Source organism: Anomalospiza imberbis, chromosome 24 (assembly GCF_031753505.1).
Source record: "Anomalospiza imberbis isolate Cuckoo-Finch-1a 21T00152 chromosome 24, ASM3175350v1, whole genome shotgun sequence".
NCBI lineage: Eukaryota > Metazoa > Chordata > Aves > Passeriformes > Viduidae > Anomalospiza > Anomalospiza imberbis.
In genome coordinates this window covers 6722121-6738484 of record NC_089704.1, presented here as the reverse complement: position 1 = coordinate 6738484, position 16364 = coordinate 6722121, and the positions used below count along the sequence as shown (strand labels likewise).

Genomic DNA, 16364 nt, shown 5'->3' with positions numbered 1-16364 from the left:
GCTCCCTCTCTCTGTGTGCTCCCAGGGCTGCCCGCATTCAGGCGGCTTGGAGGGGGCAGATCGGGAATTTTCTCCCAAGCGCCAGGCTCAGGTGTGTGTGAAGACAAAAGAATGCTAACACACATCTGGGGAAGAAGACGGGATTTAAGAGAAAATGAGGCAGCACAGCTTCTCCTGCAGCCTCGCCCTAGAGCCCGGAAGGAAGCGTTGAGATTAAAGAGTTGAACACTTCCCGTGAAGGCACCACGGGAATGCCACATCCCAGTGCTTACTCCCGGCCTTTAAAGGAAAGGATATGCTCTGCTCCATTTATTAATCTCCTAATCACTAAATTAATTTCCATCTCAGTTACAGCACGTTCGGAGTCTATTAGTAAATCCTGGCCTGGCTGCTTGGCAACTTTTGTTGTAAGACTTCTATTAGATCATGTTTCAAACCGGCAGAGATGGAGCAGTTATTATCTTAATAAGTCCAACATGAAAGGCTCTGCAGTGGGGATGGGAGCGCTCCCGCTGCTCGCAGCCCGGCATCCAGGCACGCTCAGCACACCTGGACGGATCCCGCAGCTCCCACCTGCGGAGAGCCCACCCCGCACCCCGAGCAGCTCCGTGCCCTGTCCCCCGCTGCGGAGCAGAGCTGGGCTCCTGCTGGGCTCCACTCCAGAGGCGGAGGCTGTCACTGCGGGGAGGAACAGCCAGAAATGTTTGCTCACTCATCTGTGAACTGATTTCTGCCCAAGCCGCGGCACAGCCGCTGCAGGGGCACGGGCAGAGGGGCGTTGGGCAGGGCTGTGGGGGCTCGGGGCCAGCACAGGGGCTCGGGCAGGCCCCGAGCGCCCCCACTGCGGGCAGGGGGCTGTGCCAGCTCTGCGGCGTGCCCGCGCCAGCCGCCCCTCTCCCCCCGCGCTGCCGCGCCGCACGCCGCCTCCTCCGGCTCATTGCCGTGAAATTTAATTTGCAGCAATCAGCTGGAGGTGAGGCAGGCGCTGAATTAGCTCGACGTGGTGCTCTCGCCTCCGCCCAGGCCCCCTCCGCGGCTGGCAGGCGGTGCCCTGCCCGTCCCTGCCAGCCCAGAGAGTCCCAAGGGGGGTCACCGAGCCGGGGCCGCGCTGGGGACCCGCGATCAGCCGGGGCTGCGGTGCTGCTCCCGCCCGGACCCGCGGGCGCCGCCGAGGGTGAGTTATGGCGTGGCTGGATGCACACATATTCTGATAAGGAAGAATAATAACTTGTCAAAGATACATATGATATGTGTTTTCTTTCCAGACAGAATATATATTGGGATAATTCATCAACTCGGCCTGGCACTGGCCAGGAGAGAGAACGAAGAGAAGAAGAAACTCAATAAAAAGAAGTCAAGGCAGAAAAAGCCCTTGGCAGTGAGTGCTGTCTCCCTGCAGGATCCCTCTGCTCTGAGCTGTCTGGCAGGGACTCTTCACTGGAATCTGGCCCGCAGCCACAGGGATGGTGGAGCTGGAGTGGGCCACTCCGTGGGCTGGAGTGAGCTCGTCCCCAGCCTCGCTGTGGCTGTGGAGTGAAGTGTGAGGGAAGGAAGCACTGCTTTGGGCCAGGGAGAAGAGCTGAGCACCAGCAGCCCCAACTCGCCCAGCTGCTGCCAAACCCTGCCCCGAGCTCCAGCGCTCCCTCCTGAGGAGGAGTGTGCCACAAACACCACAACACCGAGGGGTGAAGGCGGGCACATCCCAAACCAGCACACCCAGGGACTGTGGGAAGATGCAGAAGGGGTTTGTAAAGTGATTTGTCAACTGACAAGCAGAAATATATTACCAATTTAGGCCTGTGATTTGCCTGCAACTTTTTTATCCTTGAGATGTTGTTGAACAGATTAAAGTGTCAGCTTTGATCCATGCATTTGGATGGAAACATAAATATTGCTGGCTCTTCTCCTCCCAGCCAGCACCTGCCCCAGGTGAGCGTGCCCAGGGGTGCTGCCCAGCCGTGGCCACCCACATCCCCATCCCACCACCCCAACACCAAGGCAACAGCTGCAGGAATGCCAGGATGGCAGGGCAAGGCCTGGAATTACCCTGACATTCCAGTTAGTCGGAGTTTGGCTGGACCCGCCCATGTTTTAAAGTTTGTGTAGAGCACGGGCTGGGCTGGAGAGTGCAGGGTGGGTTTTGGATGCACCTGGGACGTGGGACGCACATCCCAGGTGCAGGAGGAGCCACTGGGACAGTCCCACCCCCAGCCACATCAGGCATGCCCTGCAGAGAGCTGCAGCTGCTCGGGGAGCAGTGAGCAGAGATCACTGTTCCGGGTGATTTCCTGATGCAGAAATATGCAGCATCATTCCATTTCCAGGCAGGGAAACAAATGAGTCTCTGCTTGCTCCCCTCTCCTGTTTTCCCCTCCTTCCCACCCTCATTTGATCCCACTCCATGTGGCAGCATCAAACGAGTGCTGAATATTTTAGCTCCTGTAAAATATTTATATGATAAGGCACGGGAGGAAATCGGTCGCTTCCAGGCCATGTAAACATATGCCTGGGAACAGCTGGATCCCTGGCAGCGCCAGGAGAGGATGGGGCTGCACAGCTGCTGCATTCCCAGGTATTTAAAGCCCTGAGAAGCCACAGCATGACGTGTGGGGCAGGGCAGGGAGGTCCAGGATCGTGGAGCCCAAACGTCTGCCAAGGGCTGCCCACCCCTGACCTTAACGCTCCCCCCAGGCAGCTCCTCTGCCCTGTCCTGGAGAAGGGTGGGCAAGGGGGGTGCTCTGAGCCCCCAGAGGAGAGAGGGGATGGCGGGGGCCTGGCCTTTGCCCAGTGACTGGAGATTAATTGAGGCTTGCCATTAAAATGTCACCGAGAAAATTATTAACTTAAGGTAAACCACTTCCACGCGTCAAAAGCAAAGGCAATCAGTCCCAGGCATGTCCCCCTAGGAAATTATGTGGAGTAATTAATCAAAAAGCTAATGAGAAATGTGTTTTCTTTCCCAGCCTAACACCACATCATATTCTTATTAGCCAAGGTTATTACAATAGTAATCATGCATGCTCCGAGTTCAGATTGGGTTTTTTGCTCCACTGCCACCAATTTAGAAAGCCATTAATGGGAAAGATAAACCCCGATACACAAAGCAGCCCTTTGTGTCTGAGTGCCCACGGGTGCTCCTGGCCACACACGACCTGTGCCCGCTGTCACACGTTCCCTGTCACCCCATCCCTGCCCACCATGGTGCCCCAAACCAGGGATCTGCTGAGCGCAGGGTGCTGGGTCCCCTGGCGTCCTGCTCTGCCCTCCCAGCACGGAGACAACCCCAAACTGATGTTCTCACTGCACACAGAGATGGATTAGGGGGACAGGGGATGGTGTGATTTGTGAGCACCCTGTTCTGCCACTGCTCATCCCTTCTCCAGACCTATCCTGCTTATTCAGATGCCCAGAAGGACCCAAGTTATTCCATAAATCTGGTGCAAGCAGGTAATCTGCTGCTCCAGCGGGCTCCCCTGGGCCCGGCTCGGAGCGCAGCCACCTGCCAATCTCAGCAGCCCTAAAATGCACCGTCAGCAGCCAGCGCAGGGAAACCGGCCCTGCTTGATATTCAGCATTAAATAATTCAGCCCCCACAGAGAGACGGGGGAGAAGAATGAGCCTGACAAAAAATATAAAGATTTCCTATGCCCCGTTAAAAATGCATTGACCTGATTAGCTCACTGGCAGGATGCTGAGCCACGCCTGAGCCGAGCAGGGAATCCCAGTCTGCAGCGACAGTGGCACGGAGAGGACCTTGGCAGGCAAACTCCACTCTTCAGAGTGCAGCAGCACCTTCCCTGCTTGATTTCTGTGTGTGTTTTCTTGCTAAATCTCTTTTCCTTGCTTGTACACACGTGGCACGTGGGAGATGCTGCTGCAGGAGGGCCTTTTCTTTGCAGAACCACAGAATCATTCAGGTTGGGAAAGACCTCCAAGGTCACCAAGTCCAACCTCTGCGCGATCACCGCGCTGGCGACCAGGCCAGAGCACCGCGTCCTGTTGCTTTACATCCTTGCTCAGGGACACCCCACACCTTCCCTGCGCAGCCCCTGGCACTCGCTCGGGGCTCCGAGGGTCAGGCCCCCCACCTGCCCCAGGGGACCCTGCTGTGCCCCGGGCAGCCGCCCCTGAGCCCCCTGCACCGCTGCCTCCGCTGCTGCCGCTGCCGAGGAATCCCCGCAGCCTCCCAAGGATGTTTGGCAGCTCCGGCTTTGATGTGCGGATTAATGAGAACCGACACCGCCGGAGCAGAGCCTTAGAAGCCCAAAGGCAGGGCCCGGGGCAGCGCTGGAGGGGACGAGGCTCTCTGAGCGCTCCCTTTGATTGCTCCGGGCTCGGGCTGCGGCTCGGGGGTGCTGAAGGCACGGCCGCACTGCCCGGGGCCGGTGGCCGCAGCTGGTGGCCGTGCCCAGAGCCCTGCCTGGTCCCGCTGGGCACCGGCCCGGGGCTGGACTCGCACCCTGGCACAGCCACCCGAGCGCACGCTGCCGGCCCGGCCGGGATGTGCCATGGCAGCCGCCCAAGGCTGCTCCCGCCCCGCTGCCGCCCACGGCACAGGTGAGGGGCACAGGGGCTCACCTGCATCCCTTCCAGCGGCCCAGAAGGGATGCGGTGCTCCCACATCCTCCCCTCCAGGCTGGCACCTCGCGCTGCGGAGCAGGGCTGGGCTCGGCCACGGTCTGACACGGCTGCAGGAGAGAAAAGAGCACGCACACACCCCGGGGAGCTGCTGCGGCCGAGTTTACTCCAAATCCTCTACCTGAACAACCTCCAGGCACAAAGCTCGCTGGGAGCCCAAGAGGAGCACAGCCGGGGCCAGGGGCTGTTGGAGGATGAGGAGGGCTGGGCGAGAGCTGCAGCCAGGAGCTCCAGCTCCTGCTGCAGTGGGATCCCTGCGGCCAGCGCTGCTCCCCAGGGCTTGGGAGGTCCCCCAGCGGCGTCCTCATCCGAAGGGGGTCCCGGGGAGGCGGGCAGAGCCCCGGCTGCTGGAGCTGGGCCCCCTCTGCCTTCAGCCCTTTAGGAAGAAATCCATTAGTTGCTAATTACACACGGGCCAGAACACTGCCGGGTTATTACGGCTGTAAAGCGCTCCACAATTATAATCTGGAATTCCTGCTGTAGGGTGTTTACGGGTGGAGCGACACCTGATTTACAGCAGGGCACCAACCTGGCCTCAGGACCGGAGCTGCCCACAGGCAGAGGGTCCTGCCCTGAGCCAGCACTGCCACACCCCCGGAGCAGCCGAGGTCACCAGGGATGTGGCCACGGGCACCCGTGGAGTGGCCAAGGTCACCAGGGATGTGGCCACGGGCACCCCAGAGCAGCCGAGGTCACCAGCGATGTGGCCATGGGCATCCCTGGAGTGGCCAAGGTCACCAGGGATGTGGCCACGGGCACCCCCGGAGCAGCCGAGGTCACCAGGGATGTGGCCACGGGCACCCGTGGAGTGGCCAAGGTCACCAGGGATGTGGCCACGGGCACCCCCGGAGCAGCCGAGGTCACCAGGGATGTGGCCACGGGCATCCCTGGAGTGGCCAAGGCTCCCCAGACCAGTCGAGGTCACCAGGGATGTGGCCACGGGCACCCCCGGAGCAGCTGAGCCCATGGGTATCCCTCCTGCCAGCCCTGCAATCCCTGTCCCCACAGGCTCCGGGCACTGCCACCCTCACCTTGTGCCCCACAGGAGCTGCGGCATCGGGCGGCCTTGGCTGATGAAGTTATAATTCCTGAAGTTCCTCCACAATGAATATGGATGCACACCTGCCTCCGCTTAGGTGTAACAAACCGGGAGAGATTGTGTTAAATTATGCCGAAACCATGTCCACTGCCAGCATCCCAGCTACCCCAGGCACGGGGGGTTGTGGCCTGGAGCTGCCGGAATCTTCCAAGGGCTGGAAGAACGAAATGCTGCAGAGTTTTAATTCTTCATCAGCTTAGTGCACTGAGGGTCCTCTGCAGCCTCCTGCTCCTAGGGAGGACTTGCAGAGACCCCATTCCCTGACGGGGACACGGTGCTGTCCCCAGGGCTGGCCGCAGGGACACTGAGGCACAGGACACTTCCACACGCCGGGTGTGCAGCCGAGCGTGGCTGAGCCGTGAGCCCCATTACCCAGGGCCGTGCTCTAGCCGCCAGATAACGCATCTAAACCGTGTTTATTTCCATCCAGGCTGCTTCTCAATTTGATTATTTATCTCCCGTTTAGCCTCTGACAGATCAAAGGCTCGGCGGAGGGGAAGCGGAGCCGGGCCGCGCATGAAAATGAGCCTTGATACATAATTAATTAACATAAAACAGTTTCATTAGGAGACGGTGTTACATGGCTGTTTGTCTTAAAAATTTAAGCTGTGTAAAGAGCACGGGGGAGAGAAAACACACCTCCCTGCCAGCTCCTTTGCTGGTGCTGCCCATCCCAACCTGGCTCCCGGGAGCTCCGGGATGGGGCCGGAGCGTGGCCCCCTCTCCCTGAATCCCGTGCAACTTCTCCTACCCTTGATTATTAATCTGTTTTTAATTCTATTAAGAGATAGCCAGGAGAAAGAGTATCAATTTTAGATTAACAAGGTTATTAGCGCTTAATTATGTGAGGTGTCTTTGTAATTGAAAAGGAAAAGAGGAAGCGCCATAAATATCCCGGCCCCCGAGCTCCTGGGGGTTTGCGTGTGGCTCTTTATTCACAAGGCTGTGGAACCATAAATATTAAATATCTAGTGTAAAAAAAATTACAAGGCAGAGAGAGGATGCCCTCTGGATATTCCGGCGCCGAATGCTCTTGCATTTACAAATATTCATTAGCTGGGATCTGCAAAGTTATTTCCACCAAGACTCGGTGAAGGAGGAAGAGAGAGAGAGGTTATTGAAAAAAAAATAGAGTCTAGAGTAAATATTATTAGTAATTTTTATCTCTGCGTGTCCCTAATTATTCCATAATTAGGGAAAGTGCACATATGCATATACAATCACTAACCTGCCAGTCTCAGGGATTCTCATTCCCAGCCCCGCTGTGGGATGGAGTCACCAGGGAAAACTCTGCTTCCCCAAAAAGCAGTGGGGGTGTCTGTGCCCGGGGGGAGCCCCACTGTGCCCCCACGCCCAGGTGCTCCGTGCTGGAAGCCCGGGATGACTCAGGGAGCCGCCAGCTCTGCCGAGCACCCACGACCTGGAGCTGCTGCCGGTTAGAGAGACATTAAATGACAAATCTCAGGCTCTTTTTAATTAAAAAATAATAGAACTCAGCAGGAAACGGAGCAATAACACAACGCTGCCAAAAGCCACTTTGCTGGAGCTGTTAACAAACAACAGCCGAGGCAGCTGGGGGGAGAAGCCACATCCACCTTGGTGGGGACAGGTGACACGACAGGCAGGGGTGATGGCCGAGGGTCCCCTCCCAGGACCAGCCCCACTCCCGTGGGCACAGGGCTCCCGGGCACAGGCGGTGTCACACCCCACGAATTAAGCTCTTAATCTAAACTAAACACATTACCACGAGCTCATCAACAAAAATCTAATTACGCCGCGCCAGGCCAGGCTTAATTGCTCGTCCTTGACACCAGCGGTGCCCGTGGAAGCCCAGGAGCCAGCCAGAGCCCGGGACTGGAATTATCGCGCTCCCTGGAAAAAGCATAAAAGGAAAACGGGGGAAAATTACGTGCAATTAGCAGAGAAGCACCAGACAAATCAGCTGGTAATTGTTGTGGGGAGCTCCGGGGCCATTAGCAGCTGTGGGGAACACTGCTGGCATCCCCTGGCAGGCTCCAGAGGGACACACAGGCAGTGGCAGCGGCACAGGGACTCCAGCAAGGGGGAAATGGCTTAAACCCAGCTTTTCTCACAGCAAAGACAAGCTGGAGCAGATTCCCAGCCTGGCCCGGCCTCCCCCAGGCAGCCCTGGGCTCCTCGTTTGCTGCTCCCACTAATGAGGAAATCGGGATGCAGGAGGTGGCTGAGCCCCGCTGCCTCCCCCGCACGCTCCTCCCCGACTTATCACCAGTCACAGGATGTTTACAATAATTTTTAATTTGCGCAATTATTAATCATTTTTCTATCTGTCTCATTTGCATAATAATTACTCTGCTTGCTGTTTGCCATGACTGTGAATGACAGTGGTTTAAATTAAATTAAGATTTTAATATTCATTTTTTTGGGTTAAAGCTGATCAAAGTTGCTGCTCGATGCCAAGACCAGGGCTCTGCCCTTCCAGAGCCACTAATGAAGAGATCCAGTCCCGGTGTCACTGCTCCATCTCCATCACCCAGCTCATCCCAGAGCATCCCACAGCGTTTTCCAACTGCTTTGCTGCCAGAACTGCTCAGACAGGGCCACAGCTGGCACAGGAGGTGTGGGATACAGAACAAGGGCACAGGGACAAACCCAGCTCCCTTCTCCCCAGGCAGCACACGGGGATGGGATCAGGGAGGGAGGTGTTCATCATGTGAGCCCCCCCTTTCCTCACAGATATCTCTTAAAAATAAAGTATCTGGTAGCAAACAAGTAACAGATGCATAAATCCAGCATTGTGATGAACGAGGGGGTCCCCAGGGTAGTACCTCTAAAATTTTAAAACCCCAGCCTTCAAAATCAGCTGCAAGAGCAGAACCTGATGCCATTTTCAGGTCCTAAGCACATTTTGTTTAGTACCAGCATTTAAAAGTGCTTTGCCTCCTTAAGAGCAGCTTGCAGTCCCAAGAGTGACACGAGCCAGCTGCTGGCAGCTGCGGCTCTGCAAGAGCAGCCACTGTCACCAAGCAGGTGAGGAAGGTAGCAGCACCAGCTCTGCTCACGCGGGCGAATCCAATCACTCCACAGCAGGTTCTTTACATCTCCAGCAGCACTCAGATTAAGTGAGAGCAAAAACGAATGTGTCAAGTGGAACTGCACTTGTGGAGGCTGCAGCTGCCTCAGGTTACAGGGGGAAATGAAACAGGGCCTTGGTGACAGAAGGGGGGAGCACAACTGGGAGCACCTGCCTGGAAATGTGCTGCCACCTCACACCACCACCCCCTGCTCCCAAACCATCTCCCTGCCCAGCAGGTGCAACAGGGCTGGGAATGGCTCAGCCGCCTTGGAAAAACCACCTCAGAATCGAGTAAAAAAAGAGAGGTTTTATTTACAGGTGAACACACCAACTCCAGGGCTGCTGCTAATGTGACACAGGGATGAAAAACAGGGAAGTCCCACGAGTCTGGCACTCCAGAGCAGACTGTGCTGCTGTCCCTCCCACCCACGGCCCTCCCAACGCTGGAGAATCCCTGAAAAGAGCGATCCTGCCCTGCCCCTGCCCGCTGCTGCAGCCAAGGCATCTCCATGGAAACTGCTGCCTGCATTTCATCCCTGCTCCCCGGGATCTCAGCAAGAACAACTGCATTTATTTCCACAAGTGCTTTCTGGCACACAGGCATTAAGGGAAGCTCTGCCCGGCCTCCAGCTCTGAGACCGACAAATCTGACCACAGGAGAAGGGCTGTTACACCTCCCACCGGAGCGAGCCAAGTGCTGAGATCAGCCCCAAGTCCAGAGGGGTCTGGGGGGACCAGCTGCTCCAAACTAGGAGGGAAGCAATTCCAGGTCTTAAGTCCTAATTCTCCACACATTTACTTCCACTAGAAAGAGAGCCCTGAAGAACTGCTGAGGCTCCTAAGATCTTGCTGCCCAATGCAGCACTGCAGGTCGCTCCTCCAGTGCCAGAGCATTCCCTGCTCAGTTTCTTGTTTGGACAGGGTCAGGAGAAGCTGAGTTTGAACTTTCCTGCACGTTGGCGACTCTGGGATCTAAGTGGCAAAATAACTGCATAAGCCTGACAGAAGTTCAGAAGTTCCACTTAACCTGAGTTCTGGAGCAGACTGACCAACTGCATGAGGGTAGCTCTCCCAAGCCCAAGCGTTCAGCAGATTTTCACCTGAGATTTAGAACACCTGAAGACTTGGGAACTGCCCTCAGAGGTCAAAGCATTTGGCGTAGAACAGGAGTTTGTTAGAAAACAAACAAGAAACCGGTGTCCTCCCCACAGAGCTGGAGGCTCTGGCTGCCAGGGAAAGCCAGCCTTGCCTCTTGGAAGACGGTCCAGTGGGCTGCTGAGTGCCGAGCACAGGCCTTGTTCCAGGGAGGGCAGGCCATTCCTCAGGGCTCTGGCAGCGGGGGCTGCCTGTGGGGCACTGCAGGAGCTCTCCCCTACATGTCCTCCACGCTCCACTTGTAGGCGAGCTCCTGCACCGCCTTCTTGTTGGCAATGCGGGCAAAGCGCTGCTGCTCGAACCCGTTGGACCTGCAAAGGGACACCCAGGTGACAGCAGCTGCTGGCCACGAGCTCTTCTGACCGCTGCGGCTTTTCCACTGATTTACTCTGGCTCAGTTTGCACCCGGACCTGTGGTTACCAAGAGCCGATGCCTCCCGAGTTCCTCACCTCCCCTGTCCCACCTATCCCATCACCCATTTGTAAGTGAACCCATTCAACCCTCCAGCTGCCAACCACCTCACTCATCCCATTACTGGCAGCCTTTACACTGGGAACTCCCTGAAGCAGAACTCCTTTATTTTTACTGTTATTCCAACAGGAACAAGTACCTGTCCACACCGTCCCAGCGATGCCCAGGCCAGATGTTAAACCTGTTGAGTGGAGGTGCTGGTCCCTTGTACCTGGGTTTTTCTGCAACACAAAGAGCAGAAGAGCTGTTTTCAGCACAGCCAGGTGGTCACATCCTCACCCACCCAGGAGGTGTCTGCAGGTGGGCACAGGTAGAGAGCACAGGCTCCTGACAGCCAGCTGCAGCTCCCAAAGGCTCACTGTGACAAACTGCTGAGATCTCAGCCAGCAGGCCCTGTTCTCCCAGCTGACAACTCATGGAACTGTTACTGGTAACAAGCCACTAACTCCAAAGTCCAGAAGCCCCCCTTGGCTATTTACTGAACAGCAGCTGCATTTCTGCACTGCTGACACCTTAAATTCACAGCTGTGTTCCAGAGGCAAACCTTTCTCCTTGTTCTCCTTGGCCTTCCTCTTCTTGATGAGAGCAGCCATGGGGTCTCCTTCCCTCTCCTGTTCCCTCAGCATTCGATCCAGGTCCTGGTCATCAATGTACCGGGCCAAGGGCTTCTGCATCTCCTTGACTGCATCCTCCACGTTCTGCTGCTGCTGCCTCTCCTGTGCCAGCCTGGAAAACACACTGTGTCACCCAAAGCCTAGCCATCACTCCTTGGGACTCATTCAGTTTGCAGGATGGGGCACACCCCTCAACTCCCACTGCCTGTGCAGCATTCCCACAGCACCTCCAGCAAGGGAAGGGGTTTTCAGACACGTGGAACACGTGCTGGTCCCAGGCTCAACCTTAGAGCGCAGGGAAATGCACCACCCGTCTGGCAGCAGATCCAAACTAGCACCAGGAGATGGGAGGCCCAAGGACCGTGCTTAGGAGTCCCTCACTCACCCTTTTCCCCACTTGGCATATTGCTCTTCTCTCTTGGCCTCTGCCTCAGCCTTCAGCCTCTGCTCCAGCTGCTCCTGGGCCAGGTTCCTCTTGCGGCCGGACTTGTCTCGGAACACAGTCTGAGCGTTCCGGGATTCCTCTGGCAGGGACAGATGCCTCAAGTCACAATTTTGGAACATTTTACCACCTCCAGACAATTCAATGACTTTAACTGTGACTTCTCTTTTGCTTGTCCTATTCTCCCAAGGAGCCTGTCACCCAAAGCCAAGCAGGATCTCGGCTCGTGCTGAGATTTCCCTGCTGCCCCACACAGACCCCGAGCTCTCATTATCCATCAGCTCCTCCAGACTTGCAGAGGAAAAGCATTTCACACTCCCTGTGACTTCCCTGGCACTGCTCTGAAATCCCCACGTGAACAGTGACCCTGGCCAAGGCTTCCAGCAGCATGTCCAGCTGCAGCATCCCAGTGCCAGGGCCTGACAGACCAGAGGAGGAGGAGGGGAGCTGGGGCTCAGGCTGTGTTCCACACTCCCACCTTCCAGCTGCCTGGTGCTCCTCTCGTGCTTGCGGAGCTCCTGCTTCTCCCTCTGCAGCACATCGGCCGACACCAGGCCGGCTCTGCCCCCGGATGACATCGTGCTGGCCTGCAGAGCACACAAAGCCCACGGTTCCAGCTGCCCTAGAGGGGGGCAGCCAGGACAGGCAGAACCAGGGGTGACCCCAGCCACAGGGACAGGGCAGGGACAGCCCTGTCAGAGCCAAGAGCTTCCCCAGTTTGTCAATCATTGGGCTTCCACAGCCAGAAGGGAAGGAGACAACCTTTACCTTCTTGGGAGAGCCCTTGGCATCCTGGCGATGCGGGGAGCGCTCCGGGGGGCTCCGTGACCCGGGCTGGTCCTTCTGGGCGGGCGAGGTCCGTCCTGCAGGAGACAAAGCCCACTGAGGCTTTGCCGATTCCCCCAAGAGGATCACGCCCGGGGCCTCGCTGTGCCCACAGCCCAGGCTGCCCACAGGCACTCCAGGCTGGCTGAGCTCTCACCCAGCTCTGCCCACAGGGACAGACCCCTGCCCCTGCCAGCTGTGCCAGCTGTGCCAGCAGAGCAGCAGCCCACAGCACTCACCTGTGGCAGCGTGGATCCCAGGGGGTCCCCAGGACACAGAGCGTGTGACACTCACCTTTCGTTTGGCTCTTCTTCCTACTCGGGGACCCCGGCTTCTCTCTCCGAGGTGACAAATCCTGACGCTGCCGCCGGGGAGGGGACAGATCTGGGGTGTCGTGACGCTGTCTCCTGGGAGGGGACAGATCTGGGGAGTCGTGACGTTGTCTCCTGGGAGGAGATGGGTCAGGGGTGTCGTGACGTTGTCTCCTGGGAGGAGATGGGTCAGGGGTGTCGTGACGTTGTCTCCTGGGAGGAGATGGGTCAGGGGTGTCGTGACGCTGTCTCCTGGGAGGAGATGGGTCAGGGGTGTCGTGACGCTGTCTCCTGGGAGGAGATGGGTCAGGGGTGTCGTGACGCTGTCTCCGAGGAGGTGACAGATCTCGGGTGCCAGGACGTCGTCTCCTGGGAGGTGACATGTCTGGCGTGTCGTGACGCTGTCTCCTGGGAGGCGAGGGGTCGGGAGTATCGTGACGCTGCCGCCGCCGGGGTGGGGACAGATCTGGGCTGTCACGACGCTGCCTTTTGGGAGGGGACAGATCTGGGGAGTTGTGACGCTGTCTCCTGGGAGGAGATGGGTCAGGGGTGTCGTGACGCTGTCTCCTGGGAGGGGATGGGTCAGGGGTGTCGTGACGTTGTCTCCTGGGAGGAGATGGGTCAGGGGTGTCGTGACGCTGTCTCCTGGGAGGAGATGGGTCAGGGGTGTCGTGACGCTGTCTCCTGGGAGGGGATGGGTCAGGGGTGTCGTGACGTTGTCTCCTGGGAGGGGATGGGTCAGGGGTGTCGTGACGCCGCCGTCTCGGAGGACAGAGCTCCAAGGAGCCGTTGTGTTTCCCTGCCGGGGGCGAGGCCTCTGGGGAGTCGTGGTGCCGCCGCCTGCGAGGGCAGAGAAGGTGACAGTGAGCTCCCTCTGTGTTTGGTGTGTCTGGAGGCAAAGCAGGACCGCAGAGGTGGGAACAGCTTGTGAATGTGGATTCGTTGGGACGCTGCGGCCCTGAGCCCCAGCCTTCCCAGAGCAGATCCCAGAAACCCTCCGAGGCAGCCTGCACCCCAGCAGAGCTGCGATGGTGAAGTCTCCACCGTCACCATCCTCCAAAGTGGCAGGGACCGTCACCCCAATCTCCCTGGCAGTGCCACAAACACCCAGAGCTGCCAGTCCCCCAGCCCAGGCAGGGGTTACCCAGCAGGGAAAAGCATCCAGAAGTGGCCACATTTCCCAGCAAAGCACCTGGAAAGCGCAGACCCAGAGAGACAAAGCCAGAGCAGCAGAGAGCAGGATTCCTGCTTGGAGCCCCCATACCTCGTGGCAGACTTGGCAGGTCCCGAAATATCCGAACTCTGCGAATCCTCATCTGAAGGAAAACAATTGCAATCACCGTTATTAGGGCTCTGCAGAGCTCAGCAGCCCTCCAGCGCCTCCAGGATTAATTTTAACTTCCATCATTGCTTGGAGAAGCCAGGCATCGGGGAGAGAGGATGGGAGGGGCTGCCCTCACCTCCCAGGAGCTTCCATTTGGAGTTTGTTCGGAATTCCTCCATGAGCTTCACCTCCTCGGGGCGCTCATCGATGAACTCTGCCACCTGCAAACAGCCAGCCAAAGGCACAAGTCCCACTGCTTACACCAGCACCAGCAATCCCAGTCCCTCTGCCTGGCTCCAGCAGCCCTTCTGGAGCACACAACCCCCGTGCTGGCCCATGAGGAAGGGGCAGCTTTGGTCCGCAGGGAGCTCACTCCTTCCTCCAGAGCTCCCACCCATGCCCGAGGCACAGCCACCACAACCCGGGGCAGGCAGAGGCGCTGCAGCAAGTTCTTCCCCAAGGGAGAGCGGGAAGAACGGGCCGAGCGGGTGAGAGCGCGTCTGAGGGACTCGCCGCTCACCACAGGCATGTCCCCCTCGTCCTCCTCCTCCTTCTCCGGGGCGGCGGCGATGCTGTTCCAGCTCACATCGTCATCCACGATGCGCATCCTGGCAGCGGGGAGAGGCGCTGCCGTCAGGACCCGTCAGGAACGGGGCAGCCCCGGGGAGCGTCCCCGGCTCGGGCCGGCTCCCAAGCCCGGGCAGCGCACAGGGTCGCGCCTGCCGCCGCCTTCCCCCGGGACTCACCCGCCTCTGGCGGCGCCGCCCGGCGGCTTCTTCCTGCGGCGGCGGCGGGGCTGGGCGGGCTCGGCGGGGCCGCTCAGGTACCGCCGCAGGTACTCGGCCTTCGACAGCCCCGGCGCCGCCATCGCGCGGTGACGCACAACGCCTGCGCCGGCAGGAAGGGGCGGGGCCTGAGCGCGGCGGGCTGAGAAGGGCGTGGCCACTGCCATAAATGGAGTTGCCGCGGGATGGGCGTGGCCAGAGCGCGGAGAGGCCATAAATGGAGCTGAGGGCGGGGATATGGGCGTGGCCAAACGGCAGGCAATGCCATAAATGGAGAAAGGAGCAGGGATAGGGGCGTGGCCAAACGGCAGGCAATGCCATAAATGGAGCAGAGGGTGGGGCTATAGGCGTGGCCAAATGGAAACCAATGCCATAAATGGAGCTGAGGGCGGGGCTACAGGCGTGGCCAAATGGCAACCAATGCCATAAATTGAGTGGAGGGTGGGGCTATAGGCGTGGCCAAATGGCAACTGATGCCAATGCCATAAATGGAGAAAAGAGCCAGGATAGGGGTGTGGCCAAATGGCAACCGATGCCATGGATAGAGCTGTGGGTGGAGCAATGGGCGTGGCCAAGTGACAATCGAGGCCATAGATGGAGCTGTGGGTGGAGCCATGGGCGTGGCCCAATGACAACCGATGCCATGGATGGAGCTGTGGGTGGAGCCATGGGCGTGGCCAAGTGACAATCGAGGCCATAGATGAAGCTGTGGGTGGAGCCATGGGCGTGGCCGAGTGATAATGGAGGCCATAGATGGAGCTGTGGGTGGAGCCATGGGCGTGGCCGAGTGATAATGGAGGCCATAGATGGAGCTGTGGGTGGAGCCATGGGCGTGGCCCAATGACAACCAATGCCATGGATAGAGCTGTGGGCAGCCATGGGCGTGGCCAAGTGCCAAACGAGGCTATAGATGGAGCTGTGGGTGGAGCCATGGGCGTGGCCAAGTGACAATCGAGGCCATAGATGGAGCTGTGGGTGGAGCCATGGGCGTGGCCCAATGACAACCGATGCCATGGATGGAGCTGTGGGTGGAGCAATGGGCGTGGCCAAGTGCCAATCGAGGCCGTAGATGGAGCTGTGGGTGGAGCCATGGGCGTGGCCAAGTGCCAATCGAGGCCATAGATGGAACTGTGGGTGGAGCAATGGGCGTGGCCAAGTGCCAATCGAGGCCATAGATGGAGCTGTGGGTGGAGCCATGGGCGTGGCCAAGTGCCAATCGAGGCCATAGATGGAACTGTGGGTGGAGCCATGGGTGTGGGGCGTGGTCAAGTGACAATCGAGGCCATAGATGGAACTGTGGGTGGAGCCATGGGTGTGGGGCGTGGCCAAGTGCCAATCGAGGCCATAGATGGAACTGTGGGTGGAGCCATGGGTGTGGGGCGTGGTCAAGTGACAATCGAGGCCATAGATGGAACTGTGGGTGGAGCCATGGGTGTGGGGCGTGGCCAAGTGCCAATCGAGGCCATAGATGGAGCTGTGGGTGGAGCCATGGGTGTGGCCCAATGACAACCAATGCCATGGATGGAGCTGTGGGTGGAGCCATGGGCGTGGCCAAGTGCCAATCGAGGCCGTAGATGGAGCTGCGGGCGGGCCCCACGCGGCCGGTGCATGACGGAGCAGCGGCACGGACACGACGCCATTACA

The 16364-nt window shown here is 58.5% G+C and overlaps 3 protein-coding genes across 3 annotated transcripts in view; 1 reads left to right on the top strand and 2 right to left on the bottom strand.

Annotated features, from left to right (window-relative positions):
- Positions 1-16364, top strand: part of SIDT2 (SID1 transmembrane family member 2) — a 207468-nt gene that overhangs the window by 91711 nt on the left and 99393 nt on the right. The window lies entirely within an intron of this gene.
- ZPR1 (ZPR1 zinc finger) overlaps positions 1-16364 on the bottom strand; it is a 437500-nt gene that overhangs the window by 417615 nt on the left and 3521 nt on the right. The gene's annotated exons all lie outside the window — the stretch shown is intronic.
- Positions 9082-14841, bottom strand: BUD13 (BUD13 homolog). Its single transcript, XM_068172108.1, has 11 exons — positions 14682-14841; positions 14456-14543; positions 14072-14156; positions 13876-13927; positions 12595-13451; positions 12244-12338; positions 11954-12062; positions 11419-11557; positions 10964-11145; positions 10559-10640; positions 9082-10258 (listed from the first exon to the last, which is right to left on the bottom strand). The coding sequence occupies exons 1-11, from the start codon at positions 14801-14803 to the stop codon at positions 10165-10167; spliced, it is 1905 nt and encodes a 634-aa protein (XP_068028209.1). The 5' UTR covers positions 14804-14841; the 3' UTR covers positions 9082-10164.